The 14,020-nt window shown below is 49.6% G+C and overlaps 2 protein-coding genes across 3 annotated transcripts in view; one reads left to right on the forward strand and one right to left on the reverse strand.

Moving 5' to 3' along the window:
- STK10 (serine/threonine kinase 10) overlaps nucleotides 1-6,745 on the reverse strand; it is a 51,921-nt gene extending 45,176 nt beyond the window's left edge. For both annotated transcript variants that reach the window (XM_075056943.1, XM_075056942.1), the window contains exon 1: nucleotides 6,449-6,745. In XM_075056943.1, coding sequence (XP_074913044.1) covers nucleotides 6,449-6,604 — 156 coding nt within the window. In that variant the 5' untranslated portion in view covers nucleotides 6,605-6,745. The remainder of the gene's footprint in view (nucleotides 1-6,448) is intronic.
- Nucleotides 6,746-8,415: 1,670 nt separating this feature from the next.
- EFCAB9 (EF-hand calcium binding domain 9) lies at nucleotides 8,416-13,466 on the forward strand. Its single transcript, XM_075057105.1, has 6 exons — nucleotides 8,416-8,493; nucleotides 8,957-9,069; nucleotides 9,616-9,692; nucleotides 10,515-10,663; nucleotides 11,593-11,766; nucleotides 13,386-13,466. Exons 1-6 carry the CDS (start codon nucleotides 8,416-8,418, stop codon nucleotides 13,464-13,466), a joined length of 672 nt encoding a protein of 223 aa, XP_074913206.1.
- The last annotated feature ends 554 nt before the right edge of the window (nucleotides 13,467-14,020 follow it).

Here is a 14,020-nt window from a genome sequence, read left to right on the forward strand (position 1 = left end):
TAGTCAAGGAGCAGACAAGCTCCACTCAATGCTTCAGACCTTGCACCCAAACACAGCGGCAGAGGCCAGAAGAACAACAAGAAGCTTCTTTGCCAGTACGCCCCACCACAACCCACCTACAGAAACGCCCCACCATAACCCACCTACAGAAACCAAGTGGACCTCATGGTCCTGGTGCGAGCGAGAAGTGACCAAATAGCCATGCAAGGTTTGAAGAGAGGAATGATCCGCATGGATTCAATATCTTCAGCCTACGTAAGCCTAGAACTTGGAAGCACAAACATCCCTCTAATCACTGGTCCCCTGGAAGAGCGGGGTGCTCTAGGTGAAGCATTCCTGCCCTGGTCTTCATTCAGCCAATACCACAACATTGAAAAAACAAATTTAAAGAGTGGGGGGAAGCCATGCAACCACTTCTGAGTTTCCTAGCAACTTTCTGCAACAAATTTGGTACATAGAGAGCCAAGGCCTGAGCAGTGGGCTGAATGGCTACTATGCCCGAGAGCCGGGGAACAGAGCTTAGACAGGCAGGGGTAGTATGCACGTCTGTCTGTCTGTCAGCCCTTTCATGCTGTGCTAGAAAAGCATCAGATAAACGAGGCCCTGGTAGAAGAATAAAACCACCTGATCAGACCCTTGCTATCTCCATAGCACAAGCCTGCCCAGGGAGGACACCCCAGCAGCAGCCTGCAATTGTTGAGAGAGAAATAGGGGACAGGCAGCAAGAAAATTATGCCAACGGATGCCAGCACTGAGGTCCACCAACATTGGCAGGCTTTGCTGGGGCGCAACTTCCTTCACCATCTCTCCTGCCTACTGAAAAACCACACAAACATTTTGGCTCATTAAATCAGGACACAAGCCATAAGGACGCAAGCACAGGTAGGTGTCAGGGAATTGCACAAGAAGGGAAACTGTCAGGAAGGTTTTCACGTGTTGGATGGGAAGAGCATTCTGTTTTGAAGAGCAGACATTCAGGGAGGTGGGAGGGAGATGCTTTTCTATAGCCAGGAGACAGAAGCCGGTTAATCCAACTCCAGCAGCACTAGTGCCATCGCTCTGCCCTTCACAAGGGGCACGCTGCCCCTTCCAACCCCGCATCCCGGAGGGGGCACGTACAGACACCGCTCCTGAACGCCACTGCCTTCTCCCCTCTTCAATGGGAGCAAAGCAGCCCCAGCAGCCTCGGGTGATGCTCAGGCCCAGCCACTGGAGCAGACGGGCTACGCCGAGCAAGGCAGCAGTTCACCATGCCTGTGTTTTGCCGTGCCTAACCCTGGCATACCCATACACTGCCACCGCTCCCCACCGCCTTCAAGAGGCAACTTTGTTAAAATGTACCCCTTACTTCATTAGTTATAGAATTTTTTAAGCGACTTTGCTCTTCAGAGCTGAATTCCTCTTCGCTCAGGCTGACCAAGGGCTGGCAGTGCTGGCGGGTGGAGGGCAGCACAGCCATCCGCCACAGGCGGGCAGAGCCCCCCGGGGACCCGCGACCGTGTGGTGTGGCCGTGGGGGTGGGTTTGACCTGAGACTCATGAGGAAGACCCCAGATTTACAGATAGCAGCATGCCAAGGATGAGAAAAAGAACGTTTTTTCCCAAGGAACTGCACACTGAAGAAAATAAATTTCAAAAAAATCATGAGACATGCTGGGCAGGGATTTTTCTAAGGAGCAATGGCTGCCATGTGCTTGAGGGTGAAAGGCTCAAAGCCTTCATCTAAGCTTTCTCTTCCACACAGCTGCCCTCAGCTCCCACTGTCAGCAGCATTGCCAAGCTCTGGGCCATGACACTGAAGTCATTATCAAAATATTTAGGCCATGGAGAACTATCCCTCTCCCCTGCCACACAGATACAGCCGTGGCTCGGCAGAGCGCAGGACAAGCTTCATTTGGACTTCAGCAGAGTTGGAGCATCACACATTTCAGTGAGTTTAAAGTGAACATCAAGTTTAAAGTTCAACCAGGTTTAATATTGCTGGGCCACTGCTCCATAAGTAAAGGAGTGGTGTCATCCTGTTCCTCTTCTGTCCTCAGCTGAAACTTTAAGAAAATCCTTCAGCTATTCTAAGGGACAAGGCCATGATTAGATCTTACCATTGGTTTTCAATTATCTTTTTGTGGCCATAGTTACAATCAACTTAACCCCCCCCCCCTTTTTTTTTTCCTTCCTCTCTCTTTTTTTTTTATTTTTTAAGCTAACCCAGCAGATTAGCATCTCTCTGTGACACCCTTTCCAGGAATTACACATTAAATCCCTCACGAATCAAACCAACAAGAGCTGAGCCCAAGCCACTTGGGCCAACTCATGCAAAACCAGAGCAGCGTAGGTTTGGCTGGCGAGCAGAGAGAGGTCTGCAAGTGACAGGGACGGTCTCGTGCCTTCAAACGGGCCCATCGCTGTGAAAGCCAGGCTTATAAGGCAGCTGCACAACATTTAACAATCAGTCTTTTATTACCCAAATTTCAAACCAGAGCATTTACAGTCCATAGCGTGTACAGCACTAATACCACCCTCATAGATCAGATAACCCAAATTCAGCTTTTTAAGCCGTCTCTTAAGAAGAAAGGAGAACGACAACATAAAAGGCACGCTCAGGACTCGCTGTGGCACGGGGCTCAGCGTTATCTCTCTGGGAGCCAGCACGGAGAGCCATCTGAAGGCGAGTTCAAGTGAACAAACCCCTTTTCGGCCGCGCTGGGGGCTGTGGGCAGCGCAGCCACCCACGTTCCCACAGGGGACAGCCTGTCCCCACCCTGCGAGAAGAAAGCCTTATCAGGGAGCCAGTGTCCCCATCAGCGCGCGCTGGGAAGGGGAGATAGCGTTTCACAAGAGGCATGAGCGCAGCAAAACAATCCCGCCACGAGAAAGGCAGCGAGTCCCAGGGCTTCTTCCAGCAGAGCCCACGCTTTTGTAAGATCCAGTCCACCCCCTGCTAGCTCGTGATTTCTCAATGCCCAGAAGAGCCCTCGCGTGTCTGCTCGCGCCGACGTTAATGCAACTACCTGCAGCAGTAAATACTGCACCAACTAATGGGTTTTGCAGGACTGAGACGCGATTCGGCAGCTCCAAGCGTTCAGCCCACGGTAGCCTGCGCTGCTGGCTTCGCTCTGAGCGTCGGCATGGCCCCCGCATCGCCACGGCTTTGCTTCAGCAAAGCAGCTCACGGGGGTGCCGCTACCGCTTCTCCCTCCCTGCCCGTGCAAACAGATGTTGACTTTGAACCAATAAAGCCCACAGCCATATACTTTATGAATTGTATCCTAGGTGTTTTTGATGAAAAATAACTCTGCTTTTTTTTTTAAGGCTGTTTGAAAAGGGTCTGAGTTAGGAACTTGTATTTTTATAGGCCTGCAACCCTAAAGGGGCTGCAGACTTCCCAGGCTAGCACACACTGATCACAGCTCCTAACGACTGATTTAAGATCATCGATTTAATGAGCTTTGGATGAGGTGGGTAACAAAGTGTATTTGGCATGCAGTTGCTATCTATGGGCTATTACCGTTTCCTTATCATACCCGCTGGACTTACCAAAAACATTTAATAGAATGAGAGCTAGAAAGAAACAGTTTCTCCCCACCCCCTTCCTACTTTTCAGCTTCATTACCCTCTGCAATGAGTTTCACTGTTTCCTCATACAATCAGGTCCCCTTTTGCTGAAAAAAGTCTTTGTATAAAAATAGGGAAATCCCAGTAGTTTCCACTGACTGCAGGTTTCTTAAGGTCTGCTATATACATTTCAGATTCCACTATAGATTTGATTACTTTTAATTAATATATATTTAAATTAAGCCTGTCCTACTTTTGTAAACGCCGTGTCAAACCAGTTCAAGTTTGCTCAGCTGAGTGCGTGGGGAGTCCAAGACACAGCTCCCTGACAGTCTTCTGCAGGGCAGTAATGCTCCCCAGTAAAACCATTACCCAGCCAAGCCCCCCTTCCTCCTGCACAATCCTAGTCTCATAAAAACAAAACCTAAAATGAGCACATTTATTTTCTTCTATCCACACCTAAATTTCTCCCAGGTCAGACTCTTCAGTGTACAAATCCTGTCCTTTTGCACTGCGACAGGCTCTTCGGAGCGAGTACAACATATGGCACGTAGGGCAGGATGCAGGCACCGGCGGATTATATCACCTCCCTGTGCTTCCGTGTGTGGAAAAGGGGCGGAAGACAGGCAGGAACTTCATTCAAACATCCTGAAACTCTCACAGCCATACAAACACTTGGACTCGTTCTAAACAATCACTTTTGCATAAAGAGCAAATTGACTTTAAAGTGACTTCAAGAGAATGATTAAAATTGTTCATTGCATCTCAGCCACCTACGTTCTCCTTGTGCACACGCGGGTTAGTTTGGGGCTTTTTTGGCAGCTGAGCAGAACAAGAGGGCAAGCCTCTTCTTTCACATCTCCGTCCTATATGCATTGCCACCTAGGGTAGCACTCCAGGATAGAAAGACCAAGGAAGGCAATATGCAAGTTAAATCTTAGCATGGCAGGATACTAAGTCTCTGCAATAACGCTACTGGCTATTATCCAAAATAAAGCTTTATAGTACCTGGCACCCAAATAATTTGGGATTCTTAAACAAACACACACAGTCTTGCACGAGAACTCTTCAAAAACCATCCAGGTCCATTTGCCAACCAGGATGGAGAACAGCTGGAGAAGAGATCAAAGAAGATGGAGAATTAAAACTTTACTAAGAAGAATAAAATATGCCTTTGATTTCTGTCACAACATTAACCCCCATCCCATGATCAACCATGTTAAAACATCACAAAAGCAGACAGTTGCCTGAATGTACTAGTTACAGATGGAGTGAACTTCTGGTTATAAACATGTGGTCTTCACTGTGTCATTTACCATAATCCACATTCTCATTTGGGTAAAAATAGGGATCAAAGGAGATGGAAGTAGTTGGAGATGAGGAGATCTTATTACCTAACAGGCTGACATCTTTAGCCTACAGTACATAAAGTTACTCTGATAAAATTATTATTGGAGTGAGGCTGGAGTTAAGCAGAGGCAGTCATATATGACAATGGACTTAAAAACCAGACCAGCTGCTTATGAAGTAGCCTTATTCTGAAAGTTATCTACTTTGGATATGTTATACAAAACCAGAAAGGCTATAAAGCAGTTATTCTTCTGAGTTTTCATTTGTCTCAGAAGCCTATTAACTTATTTTACAGTGTTTACCTCATTCCTGTCATTGCATGAGAAACCTGAGCAAATATAAGCAAGTAAGAGTGAACATTGCTATATACAAGTGGGATTCCAATGCACACCACCAAGTAAACCAGTAACAGAACTACTCATTACCACTGGTGCTACTTTCGGTAGGATAAATAGATTAGGGATTTAAATGTGATTTTTAGGAATTGCATTTTATTAGAAGATAGGATCCTTCACCAAAGACTTCCACTCAGTGGATACTTAGCGCCCCATTTTTCAGAGAGTATCTATCGAATAACATGGTAGAGAAAACAAATAAATACAAATCATCCCAGGACACTGTAGTAAAACACCTCCGTCCTGACCCACAACCAACCAGCTCCCATCCTGGCCTTCTCTTTAGTTACTCCTCATTACTCCATTCTGAAAAAGCAATACCTTCTTAAATGACCTAACGAGACCATCAAAAACCAGCTGCCCAACAGCAAGCTAATTCACAACACCGGTTCCAACTGGGGGTAACGCAGGTCTCCCAAGGAGCCTAGATCCCCAACCTGCTCCTCCAGCCAGCCCCAACCAAAGGCCTCCCCTCTCAGCTCTGGTCAGGAGACCAGAGTATTTCAGCGCCGGTAACAGCAAGAACGCTGTCGCTTTGGAGTGCAAAGTACAGGCAGCATTTGGCCTTTAAAACCCCCATCCTTTAACAGAAAGGTTAAACATTCATAGCACTGGACATGTCCCCACTCTCAAGGAGCTGGGCTCCTGTTCTCGCTCTAAGTTTCCTGCCGGCGAGGACCACAGGAATACAAATAATGTCACCCCGCAGGCTTGCAAAACTTGGAGGCAGCCCCGAGAGTGCTGACTTCCAAGAAATCTCCCTCCATTCATTGAGCCGACAGGCTTGGCACGGAACACCTCGTCGCCTTACAAAGGCATCGCTCTGAAAACCGGCGATTTAAGGGGAAAAGGGGGGAAAAAAAAAAAAAAGGCGGCAGCTTCTCTCCCTCCTTTCCCCTGCCCCAAGCAAAGCGTTGCCCTCCGCCAGCCCCCCCCGCCGCTGACTCGCCGTCCTCGCCCCCCGTCCCGCACTGCTAACGGGATGCGCGGAGCCGGCCCCAGGTCCCGCAAGGGTTCCCCCCCCCTCCCCAGCACCGCAGACGGCTTCCAGGCTCGTCCAGCCGGCGGGCAGCCTTCCGAAGGAGCCCCCGCCTGCGGGCGGAGGTCACCGCCACCCCCGCGGCCCCGCAGGTGCTTCCTTCTCGAACCCACCTTGTAGACCTTGCCGAAGGCGCCGTCGCCCAGCTCCCCCACCACCTCCCACACCTCGCCGGGGTCCAAGTCGCGGCGGACGTGCTCGTACTCCTTGGACCGCCGCTTCTCGAAAGTGGAGAGGCGCAGGATGCGGCGGAAATTAGCGAAAGCCATACCGGAGCGGAGCGACGGGGTTTGCCGAACAAGCCGCGGCCCGGCGGCGGCTGGCGAACGCTGCGGCGGCAGCTGCCGGCGGCCGCCTCCCCGTGTCTCTGCCCCGGGGGAGGACGGAGCCGCTGAAGCGCCCGGGGCTGGGGGGGGGGGAGCGGCGCGGCGGGGCCGCCTCCAGCCGCGCACATGGAGCCGGCGCCGCTCCACCTGCTGGCCTGCCTGCCGCCGCCCCGCGCCATTGGACGGCGCCCGCCCCGCCCCGCCCCGCCCTGCCCCGCCCCGCCCCGCCCCGGCTCGGCTCGGCCGTGCTTCGCTTCGTGGGCCACGCTGCTGGGGTCCCGGCGGAGAGACGCTTCTCCGCGTGTTAAAAACAGGATCCTAAACCGCCTCGGCTAACGGGGGGACGTTTCCTTCTCCTCCTCCTCCTCCTCCCTGTTCCTCTCGTGTGAGAACAGCCGAGCGCAAAAATTTCGGAAATTCCCGGTTAGCAGGAATTCGAGTGTGTCGGCACCACGGGCACCCGCCAGGAATTGGTTTTAGAGAGGTGGCCCGACGGGTGTCGAGAGCGAAGGGCTTGCATCCTCTCCCTGGCGAAACTTCAAACCCTCGGAAAAAAACCCGACTTGAAATCAAGTATTAAATGGGGACATCTAGGGGAAACACCCGACGGTGCAGCCACGCATCCTAATACCTCAGTTTTTAACGGAAGACTCAGTGGTGAGTGGTTGTCCATGCAGACCTCAGGGATGCCAACACCGCTCGCACCACCGAGGCTGTTTTGCCCCCCATCCATTTGCCATTAACGAGCCGAGGGCAGAGGGCCGGGGGGGGTGCGTTTGCACACTCCATCCTGATGTGTCACGCGGGCAAAACTCAGCATCTCGGGTTGAGAACATCTGGGCTCGGTGATTTCTCATTAAGGTCCTTCATATATTATACCCTAGAGCGTGGGGGCTGATTGTTGCCTCTCGTTGTCTTTGCTGTTAGGAAAAAAATGGGTTTATCCCGGTACGATCAACCCTCACACCTCTATTGGAAATTTCCCAATATTGATGCTTGAAATACTATTTAAAACTCCAGTTCCTGGAAATCTGTGGCGGTATGAGAATTTCAGCTGCCTTTTTTGAAGAAAGTTTCACTTTCCCCTACTTCTTCCCTTCTCCCCACTTAGTTGTAGGAAAAACAAGCTCAAAATGCAACCCAAGTATATCCCTGAAACAGAAAGAAGCTGAAAATAATTGAGCACTTGTTTTCACCTAACTTCATGGGTTTTGGATCTCACAGGTGTCAAACCAAGTCAGCAAACAGGTTAATGATCTATCTATGAATTACTTCTTACTGTTTCTCAAGTGATAAATAAGAGAAAGAGAATATAAACTCCAGAAATGTAAACAACTTTGCAAATCTGCCCCAAGCTCCGGGGTCCATCTCTGATCCTATGGACAGATGGTCATGAGCATCACCATTGCATTAAGTACAACCGCCGAGTCAGCACAGTCCTCAGCAGTACGCGTTAGCAGAGGTGAGCTCTCACTCAGCATTACAGCCCAAGGAGAAGAAACTGCTGACCTGACTGCAAGACTACATACAGCTCTGTGTTTTAAATGTGGGGTTACAGAGGGTCTGTCAACCAAAGCAAGCCAGTGGACTTAGATTTTATTAGTATTATTCCTGGTGTAGGTTAGGGGTAAGGAATAAAGAACACTTTCAATGGTTATTGCTGTGCTGGATTGGACTTGTTCTGGGTTGGAAAAGAAATGGGTGATAAACACTTTAAATAAATACAAGAGCAGTTCAGCTTCCTAACAGCTAACATGAACAAGAAACTGGGCATTCAAAAGCAGTCATCTCTGAGCTATAGCTCCCAGACACGTTGCACAGGACACTGTCAGGTACTGGAAACCACAAACAGCAAAGCCCTGGCTAAGAGGAAGAGCGAAGCCCTGCAGTGGCTGCTGCGTAGGACCTCCTCAGCATGGACCAACAGGCTTTGGAGTACCACTTGTCTGGGGTTGAGATTTTCATTACAGTCTAAAATAAATCCTTAAGTCTGTGCTATCATCTGGCGCATTTTAATCAAATTTAATGCTCTCAACCATTGTAAGGATAGTTTCTGTCACTTGATTTTAGTACATATTATCCTTCAATGCTGAATGGAAGAGGACCCTTTGCCTCCACTTCTGAGGGGAATTCTTGAAAATGGGGGAAAAGCATTGAAGCTGTGGGACAGAGGTTGCATCTGGTTCTAGGGCAGAATTTTCCTTCTGTGAGCGGTCATTGCCATGACGCTAATTCTGTTTCACTGATCTTCCATGGCCAGCCAAGATGAAGCTGAAATCTGGGTGTTTTCTGCAGCATCTGCATTTACTACTGAAGTATACTGCTTGTATGTCAGTAAGAAATGCTGCGGCACTGATGGAGCATTTCCAGCTCCTGGATGTTCATCGAAAGAATTATCTGAATGGAAAGTACTTCTAAAAATGAGATTGGCATTAATGCTCTAAAATTACAGGCCCTGTGTAATGTTTTGAAAAGAGACACACAGAATGCTAAATCGCTTAGGATTTAAAAGCAGAGATCAGAGACATTACAAATATTGCACTTCAGATGTTACAACAAATGCAGCACTTTGTAATACTAAACTAGCAGCTTGGTTAATACAAGTGGTTGGCAATACCCCAGAAAGCTTTCAGATACAGCATGTATCGCCATGTCCTCCCTGCGCTATCATGCTCCAGCTGCTCTGGGAGCTTACATGGCCTGGCTACTCCTGCGTTGGCTTCTGAAATATGTATGGCTCAGGGGACCACGCAGAGCCACTGAGATGCATTTTCAGCTCTCATTGAAGATACTCCTTTCCCTTTCCCCTTCCATTGCAACCTTCCCTGTTTATGAGACAGAAAAAGGTCCAAGAGCCTACGAAACCTATTTGATTTTATGGTATTATTGTCCTCTGCATCCCAGCAGCATGTGAAGCCCCAGGCCTGCTAGTACTGTACAAACATGATAACCAGGTCCTGGCACAACGAGCTGATAATCGACACAGGACAAACCCAGGCCAGCCATAAAGGAGATCTTTACAGCTGTGCAAGTGAGATGCCAGGAACACAGGGCAAGAGGGGATTTCTGGCTCACTGAAGCTAATTCCTTAGTACTACAGCAACCTCATCATGTAATCCTTTCCATAAACTGATCGTGCTCTGTGTTAGAAAGCGTGTGGGTTTCTTGCCAATAGTGTACTCCACGTGAGACTGTTTGCAACCCCCTGTCCACTGGTTCACAGCTTCCCCACCTCCCGCCTGCAGTTCTTGAATCTATTGCCATGTTTTTGCAAACCCTCACGGTGCTCCAGCTCGAATGGCACCTCTTCCCATGGATTTACCCCACTGGCAGGGATTTAAGGGTAGCCGAATCAGACTAGGCTGCAGATTTTTTTTAGGGAGGGCTGTTTGTCCTCTGTGTTCACACTTGGGGAAGTTTGAGGGAAATGCTGGATCTGGAGGTTTGGCTCTTCCTCTGCACTAGAGAAGATTAAATAGGACTAAAAATAACTGCTAGTGAACTGTGAGTTAGAAGTCACACCTCCAAAAGAAAAATGAGTTCTTTTTCCGATGTTTCTGGTTTGTTGGAAAAGTCCTTTTTTCCTGCAGGGGTGGGGCGGAGCAGAAGAAAGACAGAAAATTATGAGCACTTTAACATTGCCTTCAGCGCAGAAATTACATATGCCTCTTTCATAAATCAGGCCATCTTATTAATACTGTCCATTAATTCTGAACAGTATCTCATCTGCTACTATGTTTTAATTGCCGGCGCAACCTGTCTGGGAGCAGTGGGCATTTAAAATAAAATAAATCCTGCTAATTATTGCTCTCAGCTTTGTGCAGACGATGCCTGAGAGCTCACTGTTTTCCAGATCTGCAGTTATATTGCTTTCTCTGTTATGTGACTGACCTGAATAAGGACAAGATCATGCTGCTGTTTGACTTGCTGGACCGAAATGCGTGGGGAAGGATTTGCTTTAATGAGTTCTACACAGTGGTGTGCACCCTCCTGTCCCATGAGGTGTGTACCCTGTGGGTCCTGGAGTCGGTGCAGGCACATCTGCACCATCCAACACCCCCGTAAAGGGCATCAGCTCACTGGAGCTGATCTTTACTCATGGCATACAAGGGATGGAGAGGGTACCTGGGTCTATGCTGCTACATAGAAAAGGAAAGCAGGGAAGTGAGCAGTCCCCCTGTTAATACCGACCTTGCTCCTCTGGGATAAATCTACCCCTGAACCTTTTACAAGACACTCCTCCCAGCTCAGGCTGTCCATCTTAGTTCTCCAAAAAACAAGCCCTCGGCTGTGTCTACCTATGGGGAAGAGAGCAGAGCATCTGTTTTCACCTGTCCGTTCTTGCTAGCTTGTAGGTGCAGGATGCGCTGATGCCCTTCTTCAGCCTCCCTGGCATCACCTACAGCCCGGGCTGGGGAGGCACCCGTGCCCTTTCAGGGAAAAGCAGCGAGGACAGCAGGCTGTGGTGAGGGAGAGAGGTGGTAAAGCCAGGGTTACCCCCAGAGCTCAACCTCGCTGTTGGATATGTCCTGCAGCTCCGCTCTGGACCAGACACGTGGCTGAAGGCCAGTGCTCGGGACCGCTGCCTGCAGGACTCGGGGAGGAAGGAGACGAGTCGACCGCAGGACACAGCCCTACAAGTCGTTCGGCACACGGGAGGGATGGGGAAGGACCTCACAAAGCAGCCTTGGAGCTCGGCTGGCTGGCGGTAGCTCTCCCCGGCACAGCCTGAACGCAGCCCGCAGCGGCCACGTGCTCCCGCATGGCTCCGCGGCAGGAAGCACCAGGATTTTGGTATTTCCTGCGGGCGCGACTAGCGGGAGGTCACCTTTATTCTCTGGATGCGAGCACCGGTTGGTATTCCACATATTCTATCCAAGCAGGAAATCAGTGCTTATCATCTGTTTCTAAACTTTTCTGCCCTGTAACAGAATGATCTTGAAAAGCAGTTCATCCCCTGGCACGCGGGACCTGCTTTTCAACTGCTGGATGTAGACAGGGATAATATGATTGATTTTAATGAGTTTGAAGCCAAAAGGTTTCTCTTCAACATCCAGAAAGAAGTTAAGAAGATATTCAAGGACATTGGTATTTCTGGAGATGAGGTAAAATTGGAGAAATTACAGTCAAAAGAGAGGCCATGAAAATGCCCCTAAACTCAGAATTAATCCTTGGGATTAATTTTGCACTGCAGCCCACAGCCAATTCTCACTCAAGCCTGAGTTTTCTTCCTGTTGACTTCAGGAGTGGGACTTTGATAACTTACCACACAGTCTGAAACAAAAATGTTTTAACAGTAAGGCAGCAACAGGAAGAAATAATTTTTTGGGGGTAAACTGGGCATATTCCTCTGTCTGAGGAGACTGATGGGAGGAGGTGGGCAGGACTGGCAGAAGTGTCTTTTTTTAAGCCATTTTCTTCCGAGTTCACTTGTGACTTCTCATTACTTTCCAAGCTCTCTGCAGTCCATTCTCAGAGCTGCTAGCCAGGGGGTACCTCGGTGGGGTACACTCAGACTTGAAACTCCTTCTAGAAACACTATGCGTGCCGTACCTCGGCTTATACCCGTGCCGTGGAGATGCCGATGCCAGAGAAGAGCCCCAGGGGAAGCTCCTTCTCTTCTCTGATGGATCCCTCATTTTGGCCATAAACAAACTCCAGGTTCCAAGGAGAGGCCGTAGGGATCTTGCCCATCCCTGTCCCATGGCAGAAAGGGAACAAAGCTGGTAACAGCACCTCCCCTCCAGCTCTGCATTGACACAGTCCTCCTTACGGAGGTGCATGCACACATCCCTTGCCAATTTGATTTTGCCACCAGCTCACCTTTGTCCCCCGTCTGGTCACCGGTGCTCTTTCAAATCGCTCTCTGCTCTGAAGTACTCCCTGATTAATGACCACCTGCCACTACACTGGTAGGGAATCAGTCATTAACAGACTGTAGATGTCTCTTATCTCTGTCACAGCTTCACACCGTCCTCATGACTTCAGCATCTCGGCATGCTCGGGGAGCACATTTAGCAAGACAGCCATTAGTAACCGAGGCAGATCCCTTCTCTTTCTCCTCCTTTCTGCCGCGAGGTTTCTGGGTTATTGTTTTCATCAGTAATTCTCCTCCTCTATGTTCCACCATCAGTATCCTCTTCAATTATTTGTTACGGGCAGTTGTTGCATCTCTCCTGTAAGCCCTGCAGGGCTTGCAGTCTGGTTCCTGTGTGGTTTAGTAGTGCAGGGAGGTATCAAAGCCTCCATCCTGCTCGGGGCCTGCGGATAGTTCTCTGATGCCCTCGGAGTAGTTTCCTGGAATAAGCTGTTCCAGCCTCAAGTTGCATTGATCCTGTCCTTTCATCTTGAGGCTGCCTGATTAAGAGGCCACTTTAAGCAGGAGCACCATGGCTGTGACACAGCCGTGAAGGCACCCTGCTCCCCCCCATCCACCCGGCCACACCATAACCCCAGCTGTTATGAATCACTCCAACATCTGCAAGTCATTACAAACAGCAGAGAAACAGCCATGTGCCAGGGAGGTGCCCTGTGTGCCTGTAACATGTTCAGGATGAGCTGGAGGCAATCAGTTGAAACCAATTTGTCCCGAGTCAGTTGGGAAAGTAGAGCAAGTTGGAGAAGGGGATGAGAGCCTGGACTCGGGGTCTTTCCCTGAAATAAATGTTTACATTGGGCAAGGCTGCCTTGCTAAGCTAGGGATCTATCTCGTCTCCAGAACTAGCAACTGAGCTACAGGGAATTCAAGATATTTGCAGTTTTCTGCATTGACAAACAACAAAAAGAGGAAGGGGATCATGAATAGCTTCCCAGCAGAACCAGCGAGCTCCTAACAGACTAACAAGAACCCTCCACCCAGCTGGGAACAACACAGCCTCAGTTCTCTGTCCCCCCGGGCTCAGCTTACAACCGCCAGATAGAGGTACCAAACTTGTAGAAAGTGAATAAATCAAAGTGCTGCAGTAAAGCCATTGCCTGTTCTGTTTTCACCATTGAACATCGCCACTGGTGAGCACCAGCGACCGGTGTCTGAGGAGGAGGAAGGACTGATGCAACTTGGACTTCAGCCTCATGCTTCACAACTCTCCCCTGCACTAAGCCTGATGTTAGCGTTATCTTCCCCCAGGTACTGCAATAGGTGTGTCTTCTCGGTATTTGAGAGACAACCTCTGCTCGTCCCCTACGTTAGACACTGGCTTAGCGAGAGCCTTCCTCCCCAGCGCTGCCGTTTTGCCATGTCGAGATGCAAAGCAAGGCTGGTTTGAAATGGGGCAGACTGGTCTCCAAGGCCGGAGCCGCTCACGCTGGCAGCTTTCTGCTCCCATGCTTTCTGCTCCGCATTCCCCGCCTGCGCGCTCC

The sequence above is a fragment of the Buteo buteo genome, chromosome 24 (assembly GCF_964188355.1).
Source record: "Buteo buteo chromosome 24, bButBut1.hap1.1, whole genome shotgun sequence".
Taxonomy (NCBI): domain Eukaryota; kingdom Metazoa; phylum Chordata; class Aves; order Accipitriformes; family Accipitridae; genus Buteo; species Buteo buteo.